Here is a 20,522-nt window from a genome sequence, read left to right as displayed (position 1 = left end):
TCTCCCAGAGCCCCTATAGGGGAAAACGGTTGCCAAGCCACACACACACACACACACACAACCTTTTTTTTTTTAAACTCCACTGAGACACCACCCCCCCCCCCCAAACCAAGCCTACCGCTGGGATGAGGTGTACGATGCTGAAGTCGCTCGCCTGCCTGCAGCCATATGGCTCAGTGGGTGAGTTAAAGGGCCAAGTAATATCAGCTCTGTCCTCCGTGTGCCACGGGGTGGTGAGGTCAAGGCTGCACCGCACCTCACAGCAGCACAGGGCCAAGGAGCTGGGGGCCTTTGGCTTTCAGAGAAGGGACAAGCTGGAGGCCCCGGAGAGAGCGCCCTCAGCTTCAGCACCGACGCCCTACCCATATTGGTGGGAGCCCAGAGAGTGAGGCGAGGGGCTTGCACTGGGCAGGGAGGCAGGATCCAGAGAGGACACTACTTCACTCAGACCAACAGAGGCCTAGGGCCCCGTCGGGGCTTTATTTGACACCACTTAGTTTCAATACAAACAGTCCAGAAAGAAAGTCACATCCCTTTGGGTGAGGGGGTGGTGGGAACAGTGGTCTGTTGCCCGGAACCTCAACCCTCAACCGCAGGGTGGGGCGGGCCCAGGCTGCCAGCACGGCAGGGGACGATGGCACCAAGGATGAGTGTGTGGCCCAGAGGGGTGAGACCTGCAGCTCTGTAGGCGCCTCAGGCTCTCAGTGGTGGGGTGCTGTCCAGGCCCCAAGACCCAGACGATGAGGAGGAAGAAAGCTGAGCCCCAGGAGCCTGCTCCCGTCCCTCACGTCCTCTGCTTTCTTGGCCAGCTTTACACTCACAGCATCCAGAGCAGAGCACAGGGCAGATGAGACCCACCATGGCCACCAAGCAAGGGAAGAAGGGACAGAGTCTCGGGAGGGGACAGAGGGTCCTGTGGTCCACAATGGATGGTATGGGAGAACTCCGAGACACCCAGGAGGAGCAGTAATCCTCCAAGTGATCACTGTAAAAAGGGGCAGTGAGACAGGAGAAGATCACCCGGGCCTCCAGTCTGACCCCAAATGAAACCTTTAGGCACCAGGTAAAGTTTCTAGCCCTCAGTAAGGCCCACACGAAGGTCCTTCCCCTCCCCTGCCCTCTCCCGGTGCCCAGAAGAGACCACTGGAGCAGCAACAGCAGCAGCCTAGTCCAGAGCCTCCCTCCCCTGGGGGCTGATCTACAGCAGAACTCTTTCCAGACCTCCCTGCTGGTTCCAGAGGACAGGGGCCAAACCCTCAGACAATCTGGAAGGATCCTAGAGCCAGCAAAAAAGCCTTATACTTTTTACTTTCCCTACTCGGGGAAGGCCTGGACCCAGGATAAGCCATCCTGAGGGAACTCTCCCCCCTCACTCCCAGTGTGGCAGGACAAGTGAGCAGCAGCTTCGGGAGCAGGACTGGATTAACAATAATCTAGCACACAGGGGTGGGAGTGTGAGAAGAGGATAAAGGGAGCAATCTCCAGACAGAGGCCAGGGGCTGATACTGCCCATCCCTCACCCGAGATCCTCAAAGGCCACCCACTCACACACCACAGGTATAAAATAACAATGCCTCCCCAGCTTCCACAAGGCAAGCATCCCAGGCCTAGGAATCATGAGGTTTTTGCTGCTGTCAACACCATGTGTCTGAGCCATGGAGCCTGGATCAGTAGGAACCATAGCGATCCTGGGGATGGGGAAAGAAAAAACGAAGTCAGGGTCTCTAACCTGCATCAGCTTTCCAGCATGCACACCCTCCCCCAACACACCCCTCGGGACTGGGGTACTGGCAGGCGGGGGAATCAGGCACCAATCTCACCCTGGCAGAGACTGTTTTCTATTTTACTGTGACCCAGGAAAGGGGCTGTGGCCAGATCCCAAGGGGGAAGCCCTGCCTGATCTCACAGAAGCTGGAGAGGGAGGAGAAACAGTACAGATGACAAGAGTGGGGGAAAATCACTGCAGACATGGCATCGTCTTAGGGAGAGGCCCAGCCCTGGTACCAAGCTCAAAGGAAGGAAGCTGCCCTTCAGGAAAAGAAAATGCTCTCTCGGGCTGAGGGCTACCGTGCAGCTACGTCTGGATCTGGTGGAGAAGGCCAACTTCCAAGCATTACCCTTTGGTCTCCTCCCACCCCAGGTCAAGCAGTCCCAGCCTCACCTGCAAAGAATTCATCACACCATTGGCCAGCACGGCCATCTTCCCGGCCACAGACTTGACACCCTGCTTAAACTGGGCAATGTCAGCTGTGGGCAGCACGTTCCCCAGAGACACACTACCTGTCAAAGCAAGGGAAAGGGTGACCCAGAGCCCAGCAGGAAGCCCTTCCCAGTCCAGGGGGCCCCAGCTCTGCTCGCAGGCTTCGCTTGGGGCCTACCTGCTCCATGAGCACCATCCATGTCCCCAAAGAGGTCCGAAGAGCTGATGGCGCTGCTGCCTGAGAGCCGCTGTAGCCGGGACCTGGCTTCATGCTGCGGTGAAGAAAAGGCAAGGCCTCAGGACCTCTGGGCCGATGACCCAAGAACTCATCCAGGCCCAGCCACCCTGGTGCCAAAGTCCAAAACAGTAGGGAAGAAACTGCTTCTACCTGCTGCCTCCAGGCTCAGGTAAGCAGACAACTCTACTTACCTCAGTATCCACTTCCCGCCCAAAGAACATGTCAGATGAGATGGCTTTGGCTCCTGCAAATTTCTGTCGGGCTTCACTCGACTCAAGGCCTGAGCTCCGGCTTTCCACTTCCCTCCGGTTTGTGACTCTGAGGGGTGCATGTGGGACAACAGCTCTGACTCTTCCCATTGCTACCAGGCAATAGTATCACTATAGCATTACTATCCCATTCCTACCGGAGGCCAAAAAAAGCACCAGTGGCCTTCTGGGGACGCTCACCATGGCTCCATCTGACTACGGCTCTGGGACCCAGGGGCCCTCTCTTCTCCACACTGAAGCCAAGGCACAGAGAGCTTATGTTCCCTCCACTAGGTAGCATGGAAATAGGGTTTGGAGGGGCCAACGCTTCTGCCCCAAACCACTAGGATGATCAAATGTCTCAGTCTGCCTGGATTTACACCTACTCTCCTGGCGTAATTAATAGTATTACCCCCCCCCCTTTTTACTCTCAAAAGCATGCCAGTGTGGCTGAAAAGGTGTACGGTCACTCCCACCTAGCACTGACACAGACACTGAGCTAGGTGTTTCATAAGTTTCATTACATTTAATCCCTACGGCAGCTCTGAAGTCATTAGTTATGTCCCCATTTTACAAATGGATTATCTGCAGATTATTTATCAGTTAAGGACTACCCCGATTAACATGGAATATGCTTTTAAAAAATTACTAGATGAAGGCCAGAGACACAAAATCAGGCTCCTCCTGCCAGAGAAATGGACCTCAAGCACAAGAGGCTACAAGGCTTCCTGCAATGGCAGAGCACAGCTCAAAGCAAAGCCTGATTCCTGCACTCTCTAATCTGGTAGCCACTAGCCACATGTGGCTATTCAAATTTATTCAAATTAAATTAAAAACTCAGTTCCTCAATTAACCCTAGACACTTTTTAAGGACTCCCTAGCCACATACTTGGTGGCTACCACACCACACAGTAGCACTGCCAGCATCACAGAGCATCCTACTGGACAGCGCTGACCTAGAGCACTCCACCTTTCTGAAATGGGCCGGACGCTTGAGACAGTCACTTCTGGCTCCTTCTCCTCCATCCCGTCCATACCCCAGGCAGCATCTGTATCCCAGCGGGAACCAAAACTCTCCCCCAAGGAAAAGGGGTTGTCCTTGTACCTGGGGAGACAGTACAGTGGCTCAGAGAAGCTTGATGAGGAACATGGTAGCCCAGTCTGCACCCCAACAATAGCCTTACTTTGGGGGTCCAGAGGCGAAAGTACCAACATCGTCAAACAAGTCCAGCTGTGAGCGGGAGGATTTTGCACTCACTGGGGTTTCCTGTTCGATCACCTGCATCTCAGACAGCACCGAGTGGGAGACGGAACTGTGGAGAAAAGCAGGAGTGAGCATCAGTGTCACTGCACAAGAGAAGATGCTCAGGGCTTCCCTGGTGACGCACTGGTTAAGAATCTGCCTGCCAAGGCAGGGGACACAGATTCAAGCCCTGGTCCCGGAAGATCCCACATGCCATGGAGCGACTAAGCCCGTGCACCACAACTACTGAGCCTGCACTCTAGAGCCCATGAGCCACAACTACCGAAGCCCGTGCGACTATAGCCCACACAACTAGAGCCTGTGCTCCACAACAAGAGAAGCCACCACGATGAGAAGCCCACTCCACAATGAAGAGAAGCCCCTGCTCGGTGCAACTACAGAAAGCCCGAGCGCAGCAACGAAGACACAACGCAGCCAAAAATAAATAACTTTATTAAAAAAAAAAGAAAGAGAAGAGAAGATGCCCAGCTGCTGGCAGAAACCTGGGTTCTCCTTCACTGAGCACCACCCAGAACCTTCTTCCCCTGACTGTGCCCAGGGCTGGGCAAGACCCAGCAGGAAGTGCTAGCAACTGTGTAAACTGGAGAGCACTCCTCACCTGTCAATACATCAGCTTTGTTTTCTCAAAGTAGGGTTTCCCTGACAAATGACTGTTTGGCCTGTTTTAATTTTAACGATAATGTGCACCAAATAATAGTGCTTTCTGTCCTCAACTTGCTGCACCATGAGCCACATCCTTCACCAAGATAGACACATAAAACAAAAAAGATGAAATGCCCCAGAACCAGGGAAGTGAGTCTAATGGCATCAAAGGATGAGTTCTTAATTATCCCATCCTTTTTTTTTTTTTTTTTTTTTTTTTTTTTAAAGAAGAAAGCATTTCAAAGTAGAGTCTGGCCTTACGCACTAAAACCTGGATCTGCTATTTGGTTTCCCAATGAGAAGAGGCATTGAATTTGGCAGCCAGTACCAACTCATGATGCCTCTCTTCCCTCCTGTGTTAAGCTCCACAGAGGCTTTTAAGGATTAATTTCATTTAAATAAATTCATTAAAAAATATCTACTGCTTTTGGTTGGCAGAACTCCAAGGAGTGAATATTTTGCAACAGGATTTTATATAAGGTGGGCTGGGTTTAAATGATTCTACTGCAGTACAAAAAAGAAAAAGAAAGTTTTAAATATACCCTTTAATCCAGTCATTCCTGTGAACAAAACAGGGAAGAGGAAAGTCCTTTTCGGATAAAATTTTGTCTCCCTGATTAGCTGTGGGTTACACTATTAGCACACAGACTAAAAGGGAATAACTTAAATCCAACTGGCCATGTCCTGAAAGATTAAGTAGAAATACCCAGCTGTATCTTCTTCCAGAGAAGTAGAGCATAATGGCTACAAATACTAAATGTGCAATCAAACAGTTCTATGTTCAAAATCTAGTTGTAAGAATTACTAGATTTTGGGGCTTTAGGCAAATTGCTTAATTGCTCTGAGTCTCAATTTTCTCATTTGTAAAAAGGGAAAACAATACCTCCTGTATGACACTGCTGTATTTAAGTAAATAAGGCCACTGGCGAAGCTCACGCCCCCTGGAAAGGAGCAGACACCACTTAGCACAAGCTCACTGTAGCCAGGATTGCTCACCCTGGCGCTGCCAGATATTCCAGTTTTTAAGAGAGATAAAAAATCTAGTATTACTGAAATCTCTAGATGCTAACTCTTATTGTGAAGCAAACAAAATGCATAAGAGAACTGGTCAGCAGCCCTTGTTCTTTTTTTTTTTTTTTAAGAAAACCACAGCAACATAAACCCAGTGGTCCTGAAACAGGAAGGGTACCACCCAACCAAAGGGCATTTAAATGTCTGGGGTTATTTCTGGGTGTTATGGCATCTGGTGACACTAATGGCATTTAGTGGACAGGTATTAGGAATGCTGAAAGCCCTGCGATTCTTGGGAAGCTCTTGAGAAAACTGTCCTGCCATTCAAAGTGCCATTAGCACCCTTTTTAAGAAACATCACCCTAGGGACTTCCCTGGTGGTCCAGTGGTTAAGACTCCACGCTCCCAACGCAGGGGGCCCAGGTTTAATCCCTGGTCAGGAAACTAAATCCTGCATGCCGCAACTTAGAGCCCGCATGCCACAACTAAAGATCCCGCATGCTGCAACTAAGACCCGGTGCAGCCAAATAAATAAATAAATATCAAAAAAAAAAGAAAAAGAAATACCACCCTAGTCTCTTGGACATATCGAAAGAGCACCTGATCCTGTGTTTCATTCGTTCAACAAATACTTAGCGAGCATGTACCTACTATGTGCCAAGCACTATACTAGGGGCTTGAAGACAATAAGCAAAGTCATCTATTCAGCCTTGGAGGAAGACTAAGCCTAGAACCCCAAATTGCTGGGAAGAACCTTCAATGGTTCCCAGGGGAACAATGGCATTTCCCTGCCACACCCCAAAGCTGAGCCTCACCTTCGGGACACCAGTCCCATGCCCAACCTCTCTGCCTGCTCTCGCTTCTTCCCTTCCAGATTCTGTAGCTTCTTCTCCTCCTTCTTACGGTCAATCTGAAGCTCCTGGTAGGCCAGACGCATGGAGGCAACCCTTAGAGGGAACAAACGTGTCAGAGGCCGGCACCATCCTGACCTGTCCTACCTGCCCACCCAACCCCATACAAGCTGGGGCCCCTCTGGCAAACACTCACATGGACTCCTCGGCCTGCTTCTTGGCATCAGCCACCTGCTGCTCACGGAGCTTCTCTGCCACCTGGGCCTGCCGCTCAATCTCGCTGAAACTCTGGCTGCTCACCTTCTGGGCCCCTAGGCCTTTCTTGGCACCCAGCTGGCAGAATTATGTGATGAGAGCTTTGCCAACCACAATGCATGGAAACACCCACAAGGAAAGGGTTCCTTCTTAAAGTTTAGTGTAAAAAAACAGGAGCCCCGTCAGCATGGTGGAGAGGGAGAACAGTGGTTCTGCTGGAGCTGAGCATAACGTGGCCCACACAACCCCAGCAGAGGCCTGGGGGCCAGAGGACAACGGCTAACGCTACCAGGCCCGGGATGTGCCAAGCACTTATGTGCACAATCTCACTGACTCCTCCCAGGAGCCCCTTAGAGACAAGCATCTTGACAGCCCCTCACAGATCAGGTGCAGAGAAGCTAAGCACCTTTCCAGTCATACAGCCAGTAAGTGGTCAGGGCAAAGGGGGAACCCAGGCATCTGACTCCAGCTCCTAACCACTCTGCCATACTGCCTCTCCCCACCTACCCCTTTCTTAGCTGTTGCTGGCTTCTTCTTGCCAATGAGGGAGGTTTTCAGTTCTGTGTGAGGAAGAGGGTGGGGCGTGAGCAGAGACAAAGGGAGGTCAGAGGCAGCAGCTCAGTCCGCATCATGCAGCTTTCTGGCAAGAGCTTCTACAAAGAACCGCTTCAGGCAGGAGAAGGCAAAGCTGCCACCACCAGCTCCAACCAATGGTGTCAGGACGTCCAAGCCAAGACAGACGAGGTTAGAGGAGGTTACTGATTCCCAGCCGATGGACCTAAGAACCTAGACCTGAAGCACCAGAGACAAAGTCCCTGACCCGACACCAAGACCGCCAGGCAGGGGCAGCAGCAAACACCAGCCTCAGCTCCTAGCGCAGAGGAAGCGGGCGCGCAAGGGGCTCCCCAAGAAGCTGCTGGTTACCTCTGGCAGGAAGAGCCCCTTTAGGTGACAGATACATGGACTCTGGAGAAAAACAGACTTGTGGCTAACAGGGGGCCCCACCTCAGAGCCTCCATATAGCTCCCAAGCCCAGAGGCCTCTACAGAGCCTCACTCCGGACCAGGCCATGCCAGCCTTCCCATGGGGTCAGACTGACGGTCATTCTGCTGGCTTCCTGCCCCAATGCCCAAAGGTCGACAAAACAAACCAGGGCAGCAAATGGACTGTTCACCCTGAACTAAGTCTGAAGGACATCAAGAAAAGAGTAGAAAAGAGCCAAAAGGCCAGGGACTGGCCGAGAAAGGACAATGTTGCCTCCAGCCATTAGCAGCTCAGAGTTGTCCCCTTTCTCGTGAAATAGACCAGACAGGCCAATCCTGCCTCGGCCCCCAGGGTTAGGTGTGCAGCCTTATGCTGGCCAGCCCCAGCCCCACCCCCAGAGGCAAACCCCAGGCCTGGGACACCGGCCGCCAAGGGCCTGCTCTCAAGTCCTTGTGGTCGATGTTGCAGCCACAACTTCAATCCCAAGCCCCACTCCAGAGAGATCAGATGCTCAGTCTCCTGGGACCTCAGTCCACATGACCAGGCAGCAGCAGATCTGAAAAGAACCCCCGAGGCCGACCCTCTCCCAGGCACCCCACACCTGCCACCTGGTATACTGACCCAGAGAAGCTTTGGGTGAGGTGCCAAGCAGCTCCATGTTGGGGCCGTGCTCCGGCTCTGTGGATGCAATGATGGGAATCAGGTGGAAGACTCAAAACTTCCTATGACCTCCCCTTAAGGGAAGTGATGGGGTAAAAGTAGGGGCACCGACTTTCCTCAGCTTTCTGAGGCCACCAAAATAGAGAAAGAATGCCCACCACCTCCTCTGAGGGACTTAAGTGAATCCCAGCCCACCCAGAGATAGTAGGAGACCCCTCACTCCCATTACCTTGGCCAGGTGTCCCATTCCTAGCCCCAAGTCCTTTGCCAGGACCAAGGCACATAGTTGGAATCTGGGCTAAACTCACGTGCCAGGCCACTGCTCTCTGCAGATGGGGGTGGCTGCTGGGTCTCTGATGGGTCCGTGGCTGGTGCATTCCAGGCAGGGGGCTGAAAAGCCAGATGACAGAAGCCTTGATGAGCCATTCCTGCTGGCAAAGAGTGCCAAATACCTTGTGGGTACAAGGCCCTACTCCAAGCCCATGAGGAAAGAATACTGGAGGTTAGCAATCAAAATTATAGTTGCTATTCACTATGGAAGAAGGCAGCACAAAACTAGCAGCCACCTCCATCCCTTCACTGTTTACTTAGAGCCAGAACCCATTCCCTTAATTTAATAATTACATCGGGCACTCACCATGTGCCAGGTACAAGTCTAAGGGCTTTTTACATGTAAATATGTTTTATTATCACAACAAGCCTATGAGGTAGATACGTTCTCGATCTTAGAGACTGAGGTTAGGTGTCTTAGCCACCACACTAGAAAGACTAAGTAGAGGAGCAGGGATTCAAACAGAGTCTGACTTCAGCACCCAGTGGGTGGGTAGAGGGGAAACCTCCTCCCAGGGGTAGGTTGCTTGGGAGGGAATCCCTTCATTGTCCCCAGCCACAGTGCCTTTATCATAGGGGAAGAATCCAGGAAAAGTTATTTGGGGTTCCTGATACCTCGAGCCTTTAAGAAGCTTCTCGTCCTCCCTACCACCCCAGCTTATAGGGGTGTGTTCCTAAGGAGGGCCTCATTGCACCCCTACTCATGGGAAGAGGAAACACCTGGGTCTATCCAGCAGTGGGCCCCAAACATTCCCCGTATGAGGTATCACACCAAGGCGAATGGAATCCATGCCCATGACTGTGGGCCTTGGCCTCAGTAAGTAAACCACCTGTCAGGAACAACTGTGGGAAACATTCCTTGTGCGCACTCACTTGAGTGTGTTCCAAGAAGAAATCAGAGTCCTTCTTCTCTGGCGAGTGACTGGGAGCACTACTCATATTGTCTATCCAAAGCTAGAAAGAAGACACAACTGAAACACAGGACTCTGAATATTCCCAGTTACCCCATGACCCCAGCCCGGGAGAAGAGGCACTTACATCAGTGCCATGCCTAGCCAGGGCCGCACTCCCCAGCTGCCGGATCTTTTCCCGGTACATCTGGGCAGCTCGGCTATTATATTTGGTGTTGGCATCACTGGCTGTGCATCCATGTTGGCGGAAGAAGGCTGTCTGGTGAGCAAAGAAGAGAGGAGAACGCGCTACAGGTGGTTCTCCCCAGAGCAAAACAGACACCTCCTTCTAACAGTCTGGTTATTACTTATATAGGACAGTATGCTCTACTGACACCAGCAGTTTTTCATAAAGTTCCTCAGAGACTCCTACAAAAAACACAGCCTCCCATCCTCTACGATGAACGACTGAAGCCCAGACCTCACTCAGCTCTGCCTGAGGACAGCATGCTGTACCCACTCTGCCCTTCCTTCATCCAGGCCCACGAGACCCAGACAACCGCGGAGGCCCCAAGCCCTTGGCCTCTCCCCCAAGAACGTCTGTCCAGTTTAGTTCGAATCCAAAGCCCCTTGGAAAAGAACAACGACCAATCTCCAAGTGTAGAGAATAGTGTACAGTGTTGCCATAGACCAGAGAATCCTCTGAACAGAGAAACTGAGAGGGCCTCCAAGAAGTCACTGTGAAATCAGTACCCAGGCAGAAGAACGGGGGCAGGAGGATGGTAAGGAGGAGCTTTACCGCATTGGCATTCCCGCCGACCTGCATACACCTCAGCTGGAACCAGTTCCAGTTGGAATCCAACTCTGTGGACCTGTGTGCAAGGGCCGTGTGTCACCTACCAGCAGGTTCCAGGAGACGCTTCCCTGGCAGACCCACACCTGTCATCTGGCCTCGGGCTGCAGTAGGCACCCAGGAGACATTCATCAGCCACCTCCCTGTTTCCTCCACTCTACCCTGTCCAGGAAAGCTCTGCTCTTTATTCATCTAGTCCAAAAGGTACTAATTATTTTCCAGATGCGAAAGGAGGTCGAAGCTTGGACTCGGCCTTTCCCTTAAGGCCAGCCACAGTCTCGCTCCAGTGCATCAGCAACAAGAACAACGCAGATAACTTTTCCCTGAAACTAACGCTTGGAGCGTCGAGTTTGACCACCAGGAAATAACGGAGTTTTGACCCAGACGCGGAAACGAACCGCCTGTGTAACAAGGGGCCCACACTGGCGGCTGCCTCCCGTGAGAAGCTGGCGAACACCAAACCCAGGGCGCTCCAAGTCCAGGCAGCCACTCTGCCCTGCTGAGCACCCAGTCCCGACCGACGGCGAGGAGACCCCACCTGATGAAGCTGAGATGGACGCCCAGGGAGCGATGCACCCCGGAACAGTCGATGCACAAGAACACACCGTACGTGATGCTGGCCCAACTCGGATTCTTGGCGCCACAGTCGAAGCAGGCCTGGGTGGAGAAGGAGATGAGCGAATGGTCAGGGGCCCCGAGTCGAGGCCGGGCGCTGACACCCCAGGAAAACAGCCCGCGCCGACCCCTCTCCCTCCCTCAGAACCCAGGGGAGCCGGGAGAGTCCCTCTCGGCCGGCGCCGGGCGCCGGGCGCCGCGCGCCTCCCTCTCACGCACCTTGTTGGTCGGAATTGCGCGAAGCCTCTTAAAAAGGGTCTGGATCTCTGTCTTGCTCGGCTCGGCCGCCATTTTCTCTCCCTCCCAGACACCAGCGCGATCGACGGGTCCCGTCACGGGCCAATCCGCGGCCGCGAAGGCGGCACAGTTGGGTGGGCCTCAACGGGGGCCGGCCCGCCGAGGGGTGGGGTGATTTGTCCCGATCTGGACCAATGGGCGGCCGGCGGAGCTGGCGCCGAGACGTCAGCGTCCCGGGCCCCACGAGGTCGCCCGAATCCACGCCGCGCCGCGCCGCGCCGCGCCGGGGCCAATCCGCAGCCGGGGCGGGGCGACGGCCGGCCCACAGGCCCAAACCTCGCCGCAGAGCCGCCCGCAAGCCCCGCCACCCCCAGGAGGTGGAGCCACCTCACAGAAGCGTGGACTGCGAGGCCCGGCACCCGGCCTTAGCTCAGGCCAGTTGCCGAACGGTGAGTGATGATTAACAGTCCTACCAAGCAGTCGTAGTCCCGCCGGCCTGGACGGGAAGATAAACTGGCTGGGCTCCCGCCTGGCTCCGAACTCAGCACCCAGCCTCCACCAAGCCTGGATGGCTCACACCAACTCTGATCTCGAGTCCCTTCCACCCCAGGTTAGGGTCCCGAAGGCCCAGAACAGGTACCAGGCTGGCAGACCTTCGCCCAACCCCCGCCCCCCAATATACTCCAGGCCCACGACCTCCTCAGTGCCTCTCTCCAGATGCCCTCGGCAGCCTGGCAAGGGTGGAATAGCGAAAAAGATGCATACAAGCCTGTTTTGTTTTTTCTTCCAAGTTTAATACACACTAGAACAAGCCACAAAAGAGTGCTGCTAGCCCAGAACTACACTCACCCCAGGCCAACCCCAGGAACCCCAAAACACAGAGATCAGGAGCTGCATCCACAGCTCCTGGGGAGACTGGAGGACTCTTGGGGAGGCCCAGGCACCCCTGGGCCCTTCTGTCACCTCCTGACCTCCCCATCTTCCCCTCAGCCTAGACTCAGTTGGCCATTCCCTACCAGTCCCTTCTTAGACACAGGCCCCTCCCGTTCCCTGGGTCCCAGGACTTCCTCCCTCCTCAAGGGACAGAGGGGCAGCAGGGGCAGGATGGTTCAAGGCCCTCAGGTCCCGCTGTCCAGACAAGCTGGGCTCTGACCCAGGGTGGAGAAACGTTGCAGAAGGGCTGCCAGGGCAGGTCAGGCCCCCACACACTCCACATAGTTGGCCGGGTACAGGCCAATCCTGCCACTCTGCAGCTGGCCCTGACACCAGCCCTGCTCATCCTCCTCGCTCATCTTCAGCAGCTCCTCCCCTGCGAGAAGGGGGATTGGTCACTGGCAATTGTCCTGGCCCAGCCCCATTCCTGCAATTGGGTCAAGGACTGAGGGGGAGGGGGTAGTCGGAGAGCCCAGCTAGAAGAGACCTGGCTCAGGCAGAGGGAGGTCAAAGTCAGCCACTCCACCCCCAACCCTGAAGGCCGTAGCTGATGACTTTGAGAGGCAAATGAGGACTCCAAGCAGACGCTCTGACTCCTGGGGGCTGGACCCAGAGCAGCCCTAAGAGTCAGAGAACTGGCCCTTGATAAGTGGATGTCTGGCTTCCCTTTTCCACAATCCTGCTCAGGCTAGTAAAGGGGCAGGGAAAAGGGGTGGAGGGGCTGAAGCCTGGAAAGGATCAAGAAAGGAGTTCCAGGGTACCTGCTCGGAAGCTCAGCTCATCAGCTTCCTGGCCCGCGTAGTCATAGAGTGCCCGCACCCGGACCCCAGTAGCAACCTTCCGGGGGTTCTCCTCATCTGACCACTCCTCATCCTGCCCGCTGCTAGAGAGGGAAGGACAAAGGGGCAGTCTCAGGGCACAAGGAACATGAGCGAGAGAGCCTAGGACTCAGGGCCAAGGGCTCACCTCCTGGAGGTTCCTCCTGGAGGAACCCAGGGAGAGGCAGGTGGGGAAAAGCTGCAAGATTCTAGCCTGACCTCTGCCATGAATGCCTGCAAGCTCAGGCACACTTCTGCCATACAGAGCTGACATAAGCAGTAGATGAGAGGGAATGTGGGAAACGCCTGGCAAATCTAAACCACCATAAAAACTGGCATCATTACAACTCATAAGCATGTCCTAAGGTGCCTGGCACCGATTTTCAACCCACTTCAGGTGTGACGGGAATGAAGGGAAGGGACAGAGGAAGGAGGGCAGAGCAGGGGGCAGAGCGGCTTCCTTCCCACAGCCCGAATCCTGGCTCTTACCCTGGGGACCCCAGGCACTGGGGTGGGGATGCAGCGCCATCTCTTGTGGGTACGATGCTGGTCAGAGTAACCTCGTCAGGGCTCCGGCCACCCTTCTCCTTCCGGCTGATTGTCCTCTGTGTGTCCCAGGACCACTCCTGTGGGGGCAGTGTTAAGGGTCAGGCGGGGCTGCAGGCTCTGGTGGCCGCCAGGACCACCCAGACCACCTTGACCTCCTTCGTCCCAAGCCCCAGCCTCCCTCCTGAGGTCCAGGCTGAGTCCAGTGGGAGCCCACCCCACCTCCCAGCACCAGCCTGCCTGGAACACGTACCTCAAACTGGGGCCAGTTCATGGCCATGCCCGGCCCGTGGGTGCTGCGCCACCACCGCAGATCCTCCCTGTCGCTGGCTGCCTCGATGCCCTGATGCAGGTCTCGATGGAGTTCGTGGAACCTGTGCCCCAGGCACAACCCTCAGGCTGGGAAGTCCTGGGCCTCTGCGCACCCCAATCTCATTCAGCCCAGCCAGAGCCCAGGGGAGATGGAGGAGACCCAGCATCACCCAGATCTCCATGCCCACCCTGCAGGCCGTACCTCTCACTGCTGGAGAGGTCAAGGTGCTGGTGTAAGGTGAGCAGCATATCCTTGAAGAAGAGAAGCCGCTGGCGCTCGGCAGCCTGGCAGGTCTCGAAGGCCTGCTCCATGTCCTCCATGTAGCGTGGGGTGTAATGATGCAGCTCCGCCAGTGTCTGCTCATACTGGGTTTTCATCTGGGTGGGAGAGGAGGGGGTCTGGTGAGGACAAGACCTTGTATTGCTAGTATTTACTGAGCACCTCCTGTGGGCTAGACTGTGGGCTAGGCACCAGGGTCCCAAAACCTGGCCCCTGCCCTTGAGGAACCCCAGGAGCCTAACAAGGGAGGTGGCATTCAGGCACAGCAGCTTTAAGAGTCTGGTGGAGAGTGAGATGAGGTCAACCTATGGGGAGCAGTGGGAGAAATCAGAAAAGGCTTCCCGGAGGAGGTGGAAACTGAGCAGCACCTCAGAGGACAGGGAGGAGCTCGATGTGCAGAGCTGGAGGAAGGGCGCTCTGGCAGGGTAGACAACATGAGAACTTGTCCCAGGTGGGACACTGTGAAAGGAAAGGAGCTGGGAAGTTCTCCGCAACTGCGAAGATTATCCCAGTGCCCGAAACCACACCATTTCTCTCCTGAGTAAAGCATCATCTTTCTCAGGTTCCTCCCTTAACTGATAATCTGGAGAGAAGGTGGCAGGTGAGGATGAGAGCAATACAACTGCTGGGGACTGGAAAAGGCACTCAGGAAGCCCTGACCTGGGCCAGCCCAGTCCCTCAGCCAGTACCTTCTCGGACTCCTTGGAGCAGCGTTCCACCCGCTCCTGCAGCTTCCGCAGCTGCTCCTGGGAGACAGCGCTGTCCGCCTTCGCGTGGCTCTCCCGAGTCTGGGCTGTCTTCTCCTCCTTCCGGGCCGCATGGTAGCTCTTCTTGGAAGCCTCGACCTGGCACACACACAGGGACCAGTTTGGACCCTGTATGCCATGCTTTGGCCCCCTCTAGCCCCAGGCCAACCCAGGAAGGTGTGTGCCTCTGCTGCCCATCCCGCCCAGGCTCACCTCCTTCAGCCTCTTTAGCCAGGGCTTCTGGGCCTTGCGGAAGCCGTCCTCGGCAGCCCGGCTCTCGCGGAAGCCGCCCAGCACAGGCCGGTGGAAGGCCCCCCGCTGCCAGGCGCGCACCCGCTCGCTGTCCTGGCCCTGCAGCTTCTCCCGCACCTCCAGGTGCAGGGCGCTCAGCCGCTCGGCCGCAGTGAAGAAGGCATGCCAGGCCTTCTCCAGCGTGCCATACTGAGGGCCTGCAGGGAGGGAAGGGGCTTGGGCTGGGCCGGGGATGCCACTTGCAATGAGCCCACCCCCTCTCGTCGGGTGCTGCTCTGGGTGCCAGACGTGGAGCAGAAATGCAAAGATAACAACAAATAATGTCAGCTGCTGCTTACTGAATACCTAATCTGTACCTGGAGATACGAGATCTCACTGGATCCTTGTCTCATCCACCATTGTGAAGACAGTGTCACAAACAACATGGAACCAGCAAAAAGGCAGCCCAGAGAAGTGAAAGTAATTGCCCAAAGCATTACAGCTACAATTGGAGCTGAAATTCAAACCCAGGACTGTGGTATAATCCACTATATTCTATTGCCTCAGAGGGAAGAACTAGTGTCCGTCCCCAAGGAAGGCAGCTTGTTTGGATGGAAAGATCTCAAGCTCCTGAGTCAGAAGGCCTGGGCTCAAGCTTTAGTTCTTCTTAGCTGTGTGACTTCAGGCAAGTCACTTAGCCTCTCTGAACTGCCACATTCTCCTCTGGAAAATGGGTAGAAGAAGACCATCTCCATTATAGGGTTGTTAGAAATATCAAAATGACTCATGACAGTACTTTGGGAACTCTAAGAGCACAGCTATAAGAATAACCAGGAGGATCATCTCGCTTTAAAGGGAAGGCAGACGTGGAAGCCTTGAACTTTTCCACGAGAGGTGCAAAAAGAAGCTGCCTTGCCTGGTCACCCCACCCTCGGCAGCCTTCTTCTCCCAGTAGGCCCGAGCACAGGCTCACCCTTCTCCACGGAGCCCCTCCACTTGCGGGCCCATTCGGCCAGCTGCTGGGCATAGGCCTTCTCGATGCGGGCACGCTCCTGGAAGCAGCTGACCAGGTCCCCACACAGCCGATGCCCATCCTCCACCCGCTGCACCGTCCGCCTGTAGTTGCCAGCCTGGGGAGGATACGAGAAGGATAGTGTCACCAGGGAGAAGCCCCCGGCAGGGGCCGGGGCTGACAGCTAGGCTCCTCCCTTGGACAGATGACTGGGCCCAGAGAGGGGTGAGCATTTCCGTGCCACCCCCAAACCTGGGACCCAGCTAGCTGCTCACCTCCCAGAAACTGCCCTCTAGGGCCTCCCCTCCAGCATCTTCCTCTGGAGCCATGGTGTCCCCGCAGCACGGAATGGTGGCGGATTAGAGCTGTAGAGGGCAGAGGTGTAAGCAGGGAAGCCAGACACACACTTTTGGGGACAGGAAAAGACCCTCTCCTATCCCTGGCTTTTGTCCCCCACTGCCGTCCCCACTACCCAAGGAACTGTTAAGAGCCAGGACTTAGCAGGCAGGGGTCTGGAAGTCCCCAGGAGGGCCCAGGGTGGGGGCAAAGATGGTAGTTTCAAAGGTCCTCCTCTCGCCCTGGTTCGCCCTCGCCACCACCTCACTCCATGTACCTGGGGCCTAGAGCTCACTTCAGGGACCTGGGTGTCCAACTCTCAAAGCTGCCACTGTGATTCTGCCTTGGAGCTAACAAGAGCAAAGCAGGGGGTGAGGGTGGAGCTGACAGTGTCCAGGGCGGTGCCCAGCTCCCCCAATATAGCAACTGCTGTCAGAAGCGCCAGATTCCAACCAGGAGAATGCCAGTCGGGTCACGTGGTCCAGCTGGGGATTACATGGCCGGCGGGGGTGGGTAGTGGGCAGAGAGCCTCTCACTGCCCCAACCGCAGATGAGACAAGAGGACGCCTGCCCAAGCCAGGGCTCTGTGGCCTCTCCTTGAACAAGGCGACCCTTTACCAGACCAGGCCAGGTCAGAGGGTGCCCAGCCACACTGCAGTAGCTCCCCGTGCTGGGAAGAGCAGACTGGGAACCAAGAGGCCTGAGTCTTATCTTGGCCATGAAGCTCGAACAAGTGCATTAGACTGTCCTCTCCTAAGGGGCTTCAGCTCCCTCCTAAGATGGAAATTCCACCTCCTGGTCTGCTTCCATGCCAGGGCGGGTACAAGACTCAAACCAGGCAATGAACAAGAAATGTGAGGGGCCCGACAGTCACGAGGGACACACATCCCGCTCCACAGCATCCACTATGGGGTCCCAAAGGGCTCCGTGGATAATGAGTAACTCAGCCCCACCCTCAGAAAGCCCAGAGTATGGGGCGGCACGGGGTGTCAGACAGGTGATCAGCCAGTTATGACAGTGTGCTCCAGAACTGCGGAGGAGGACAAGGCAGATTCCAACCCCAGAGCCACCACCCCCAGGGGCTAGAGGACACAGTGGCATGTGGCCACTCCCCTCCTGTCTCTGGGCAGGGTCTCAGCTGTCCCCAGCATCTATTCAAGCCCCTAGAAGGAAATCACTTCCTCCTCTGAGCAAGCCCAAGGGACACCGCCAGACCCAGGAGGACAGTGTGCTTGTTGCTCCCAAAGCAGGGCTCTATCACAGTACTCCCCAAACTGATAAATCTCTCCCCATCCTTCAAAACTCAGAGTAAGGCACCTTCTCCAGCCCCCCGTCCATTCCTCCATCCCCATCTCCCACCCATCTATATCCCATTGGGTTGTGACTACAGGACAGGATCTGTCCCCAGTCACTGGCAGAGACTTCCTGAGGGTCCAGTTTGTGTTTCTGCAGGCACTGGAGTTAGTTAGTAGCTGAATGAGAAAACAAATGACATCCACCTGAAGACCAGGAAACCCACTGGCTATAGCAGCTTTGAGAAAGCATGGCCTGAGTGGGCTTCCACCACTCAGCTAACAGGAGGGAGAGCTCAGGCCTACAGTGGAGGTGCCTGGGCCCAGAGCAGGAGAGGAGCAGAGCAGCTTGCCCCACCAGGGTCCTCAGCACTTCCCCTTGCTTCCTCTTGAGTCTGTCCCACTTACCCAGAAAGGACTTGCCAACCAGATGGAGAGAAACCCAGCTGCAGCTGTAAATCCCAGGGCCTCAGAGCTGTCCCAGTCAGGCATCCAGGGGCCTGGGCCCCCTGCCTGCTCCAGCCTCTGTGCTCCTGGCTCCCGGGAGAGCTGCCCCCCACCCGTTCCCTCTCTCTGGCCCCAGAACAGAGCAAGCTGTGTGTGCAGGGCTGGCACTGCTCCCTTCAGCCTCCCAGAGCAAACACAAGCCCAAGCCCCAGGCACAGCCAGGCCCCACTGCCCCACGGGACCTAGCAGCAGGGGTGGGCCTTGTGCCTTGGCCCCTGCGGAGAAGGGCCAGCACCCTGTGCCTCCTGACCCCAGCAGAGACCCAGATTGGTCCCCACAACACGCTCCACCACAGGCAAGCGCTCAGAAAGCAGATAATGAACCTTCCCAGCCCATGAAGCCAGCACCTACTGGGCTGGGACAAGTCCTCTGGGGCTTGGCAGGGTCTTCTCACAGCTTGCTAAGCCAAGGTAGGGAGTCTTGGAGTTCAGAGAAGAACCCACTCCCTTACCTGAGGCGGGTATGTACCCCCAACCAGACCAGCCCCCACCCTTTCCAGAAGCCGGGGGCATGCCCCTGGGAGGGAGCACTGCTGCTCTGCCCTGCCCATCCTCTGTCCTGAGGCACAGGCTTGGCCTCAGGACCTCTTCTCCCAGCCGCCCCTCCAGATCCGCCCGCAGCCCGAGGATTTGAAGGCACAGGAGGGGCCGGTCGACTGGTCCAGAGAGGGGTACTTAGGCAAGAGCGACTGGAACCAGAAGCCAGAGAGGCCCGGGAGGCTGGGGGAGGGGGTGGCGCGGGGAAAGAAGAGGAGGCAGGGCCAGGGAGGGGCATAACAAAGGGGCGCTTTTGGAAACCCGACCTGCCGCCTGAGGTGCCTGCTCCCTGATGACGCGCTCTAAAGCCGGAGCGCTCACACCAGACCTCGGAGGCCAGGGGCTGCCGTCTCTAACCTCAACCCTTAAGGACGGCTCCCTTTGACCTGGCCCTCTTGCGGGCCCGGCGCTGCACGGCCCGGAGCCCATGGAGCCCACGCGGAGCGGCCGGGCCAGGCCTAGCCATGGAGACTCTAGCTAGGACTTCTTGGGCAAACTTGTTGAACTTGGTCTCGGCGGGGGTGGGGCCAGCCGGTCATCGCTGAGGGGAGGGGGCGCACCCTGCCTTGGCCGGCGCCGCCTCGAACTCCAGATGGTTGCCCGGGGCTGCGGCCCCAGGAATTGGGGCTCTTTGCTAAGGGCGAGGGGTCCTGGGGAGTAAGGCCCCTACTGGGGTCCCAGGGCGGATTGGGGCCTTTTAGGGGCCCCAGGAGATGGTGTGGCCCGCCAGCCCCGACGCCTCCGTCTCCCCGGCAGGTCCCCGCCGGGTGCGCGGCGCCGCAGATAATAGACCCCTTCGGCTCGGCGGCAGCTCTTGCTGTCCTCCCGCAGAGCGCGGTGGCCGGGGGCTCGGGGAGGGAGTCACTGCCATTGCAAACTTCAGGAGCCGGAGGAGGAGAGGGCGTGCTCGAGCCGCGGCTCCCGCCGCCGCCTCCCCGCCGCGCCCGGGCAGCACTCACCGCGTCCTCCCTGGGCGCCTCGGCGGGTGGGGGTCCGGCCACGCTCCGGCCCAAGTCCTGCCGCTCCCGGGCCGGGGCCGCCGCCTCCCGGCGCGCGCCGGGCCCTCCCCCGGGAAGCCCAGCCCTCGGCCCCGCCCTCTCCTCGCTGCTGCGGCCGCAACCCCACCGGCCAGCGGCCGGGGCAGGGGCTGCCGGCATAGCAGCGACCGGCGCTTCCCGGGGCACGGGCCGTGGGGTCTCAGCTCCCGCCTGAGAAGCGCCAGGGCCGACTCCCCAGGGTGGCGCCGCGCGGCTATAGGGAGTCAGATTTCGGCTTTGCCCCTCCCCGGCCTCCGCAGAGCCTGGGAGACCGGTGGAAATGCGAAGGGATCGGGCCTGCGCTGGCTCCCTTTGGAGGGAGGTCTGGGGGCTACCCTGCCTTACTCTTTTTGCTGAGCACACCCTTCTTAACTCCCACGAGGCTCACAATCATCTCCTTGTAAGCATTAGGACTCCCATTGTATAGATGCAAAAACTGAGGCTCAGTGATCTTTACTAGCTTGCACAAGATCTGTAGTCGAGCAGGGTCGGGACTCCAATCGGGACTCCAAAGCCGTGCCCTTTCTTTGCACAGCCCTCCTTGCCAATCCGAGGGCCCATTCTGAGGACTGGGCAGACAAGTAGTGGAGGTGGGGCAGAACGGCACGAGCTCCTCCCCCTCCGTGTTCTTATTCCCAGATTTTGTACCACGATTCAT

The 20,522-nt window shown here is 56.5% G+C and overlaps 2 protein-coding genes across 10 annotated transcripts; both read right to left on the bottom strand.

Moving 5' to 3' along the window:
* Positions 1-449: 449 nt before the first annotated feature.
* ARFGAP2 (ARF GTPase activating protein 2) lies at positions 450-11,576 on the bottom strand. Of its 6 annotated transcripts, none has more exons than XM_089914146.1 (17): positions 11,261-11,573; positions 10,965-11,083; positions 10,373-10,445; positions 9,722-9,853; positions 9,557-9,637; positions 8,662-8,743; positions 8,315-8,371; positions 7,634-7,675; positions 7,217-7,269; positions 6,651-6,787; positions 6,419-6,550; positions 3,871-3,999; positions 3,643-3,791; positions 2,630-2,756; positions 2,379-2,472; positions 2,162-2,280; positions 450-1,688 (listed from the first exon to the last, which is right to left on the bottom strand). In XM_089914146.1, exons 1-16 carry the CDS (start codon positions 11,330-11,332, stop codon positions 2,176-2,178), a joined length of 1,584 nt encoding a protein of 527 aa, XP_089770272.1. In that variant the 5' UTR covers positions 11,333-11,573; the 3' UTR covers positions 450-1,688; positions 2,162-2,175. The 6 variants fall into 6 exon arrangements, with proteins under 6 accessions (XP_089770272.1, XP_030619970.2, XP_022447782.2 ...); XM_030764110.2 differs by having other exon boundaries at positions 3,657-3,791; positions 11,261-11,567; XM_022592074.3 differs by lacking the exon at positions 7,634-7,675 and having other exon boundaries at positions 3,657-3,791; positions 11,261-11,563.
* Positions 11,577-12,050: 474 nt separating this feature from the next.
* PACSIN3 (protein kinase C and casein kinase substrate in neurons 3) lies at positions 12,051-19,999 on the bottom strand. Of its 4 annotated transcripts, XM_089914155.1 has the most exons (11): positions 19,787-19,877; positions 16,770-16,842; positions 16,432-16,521; positions 16,118-16,274; positions 15,127-15,362; positions 14,857-15,012; positions 14,090-14,265; positions 13,829-13,949; positions 13,519-13,655; positions 12,973-13,094; positions 12,051-12,587 (listed from the first exon to the last, which is right to left on the bottom strand). In XM_089914155.1, the coding sequence occupies exons 3-11, from the start codon at positions 16,483-16,485 to the stop codon at positions 12,472-12,474; spliced, it is 1,275 nt and encodes a 424-aa protein (XP_089770281.1). In that variant the 5' UTR covers positions 16,486-16,521; positions 16,770-16,842; positions 19,787-19,877; the 3' UTR covers positions 12,051-12,471. The 4 variants fall into 4 exon arrangements, with proteins under 4 accessions (XP_089770281.1, XP_022447781.2, XP_022447777.2 ...); XM_022592073.3 differs by lacking the exon at positions 16,770-16,842 and having other exon boundaries at positions 19,787-19,879; XM_022592069.3 differs by lacking the exon at positions 19,787-19,877 and having other exon boundaries at positions 16,770-18,283.
* Between the last annotated feature and the right edge of the window lie 523 nt (positions 20,000-20,522).

This window comes from Delphinapterus leucas, chromosome 7 (assembly GCF_059928025.1).
Source record: "Delphinapterus leucas isolate spDelLeu-1000000601 "Yukka" chromosome 7, BTC_Dleu_Yukka2, whole genome shotgun sequence".
In the NCBI taxonomy this organism is placed as follows: Eukaryota; Metazoa; Chordata; class Mammalia; order Artiodactyla; family Monodontidae; genus Delphinapterus; species Delphinapterus leucas.
Note: the sequence above shows the minus strand (reverse complement) of the source record. Positions and strands in the feature narration are given on the sequence as shown.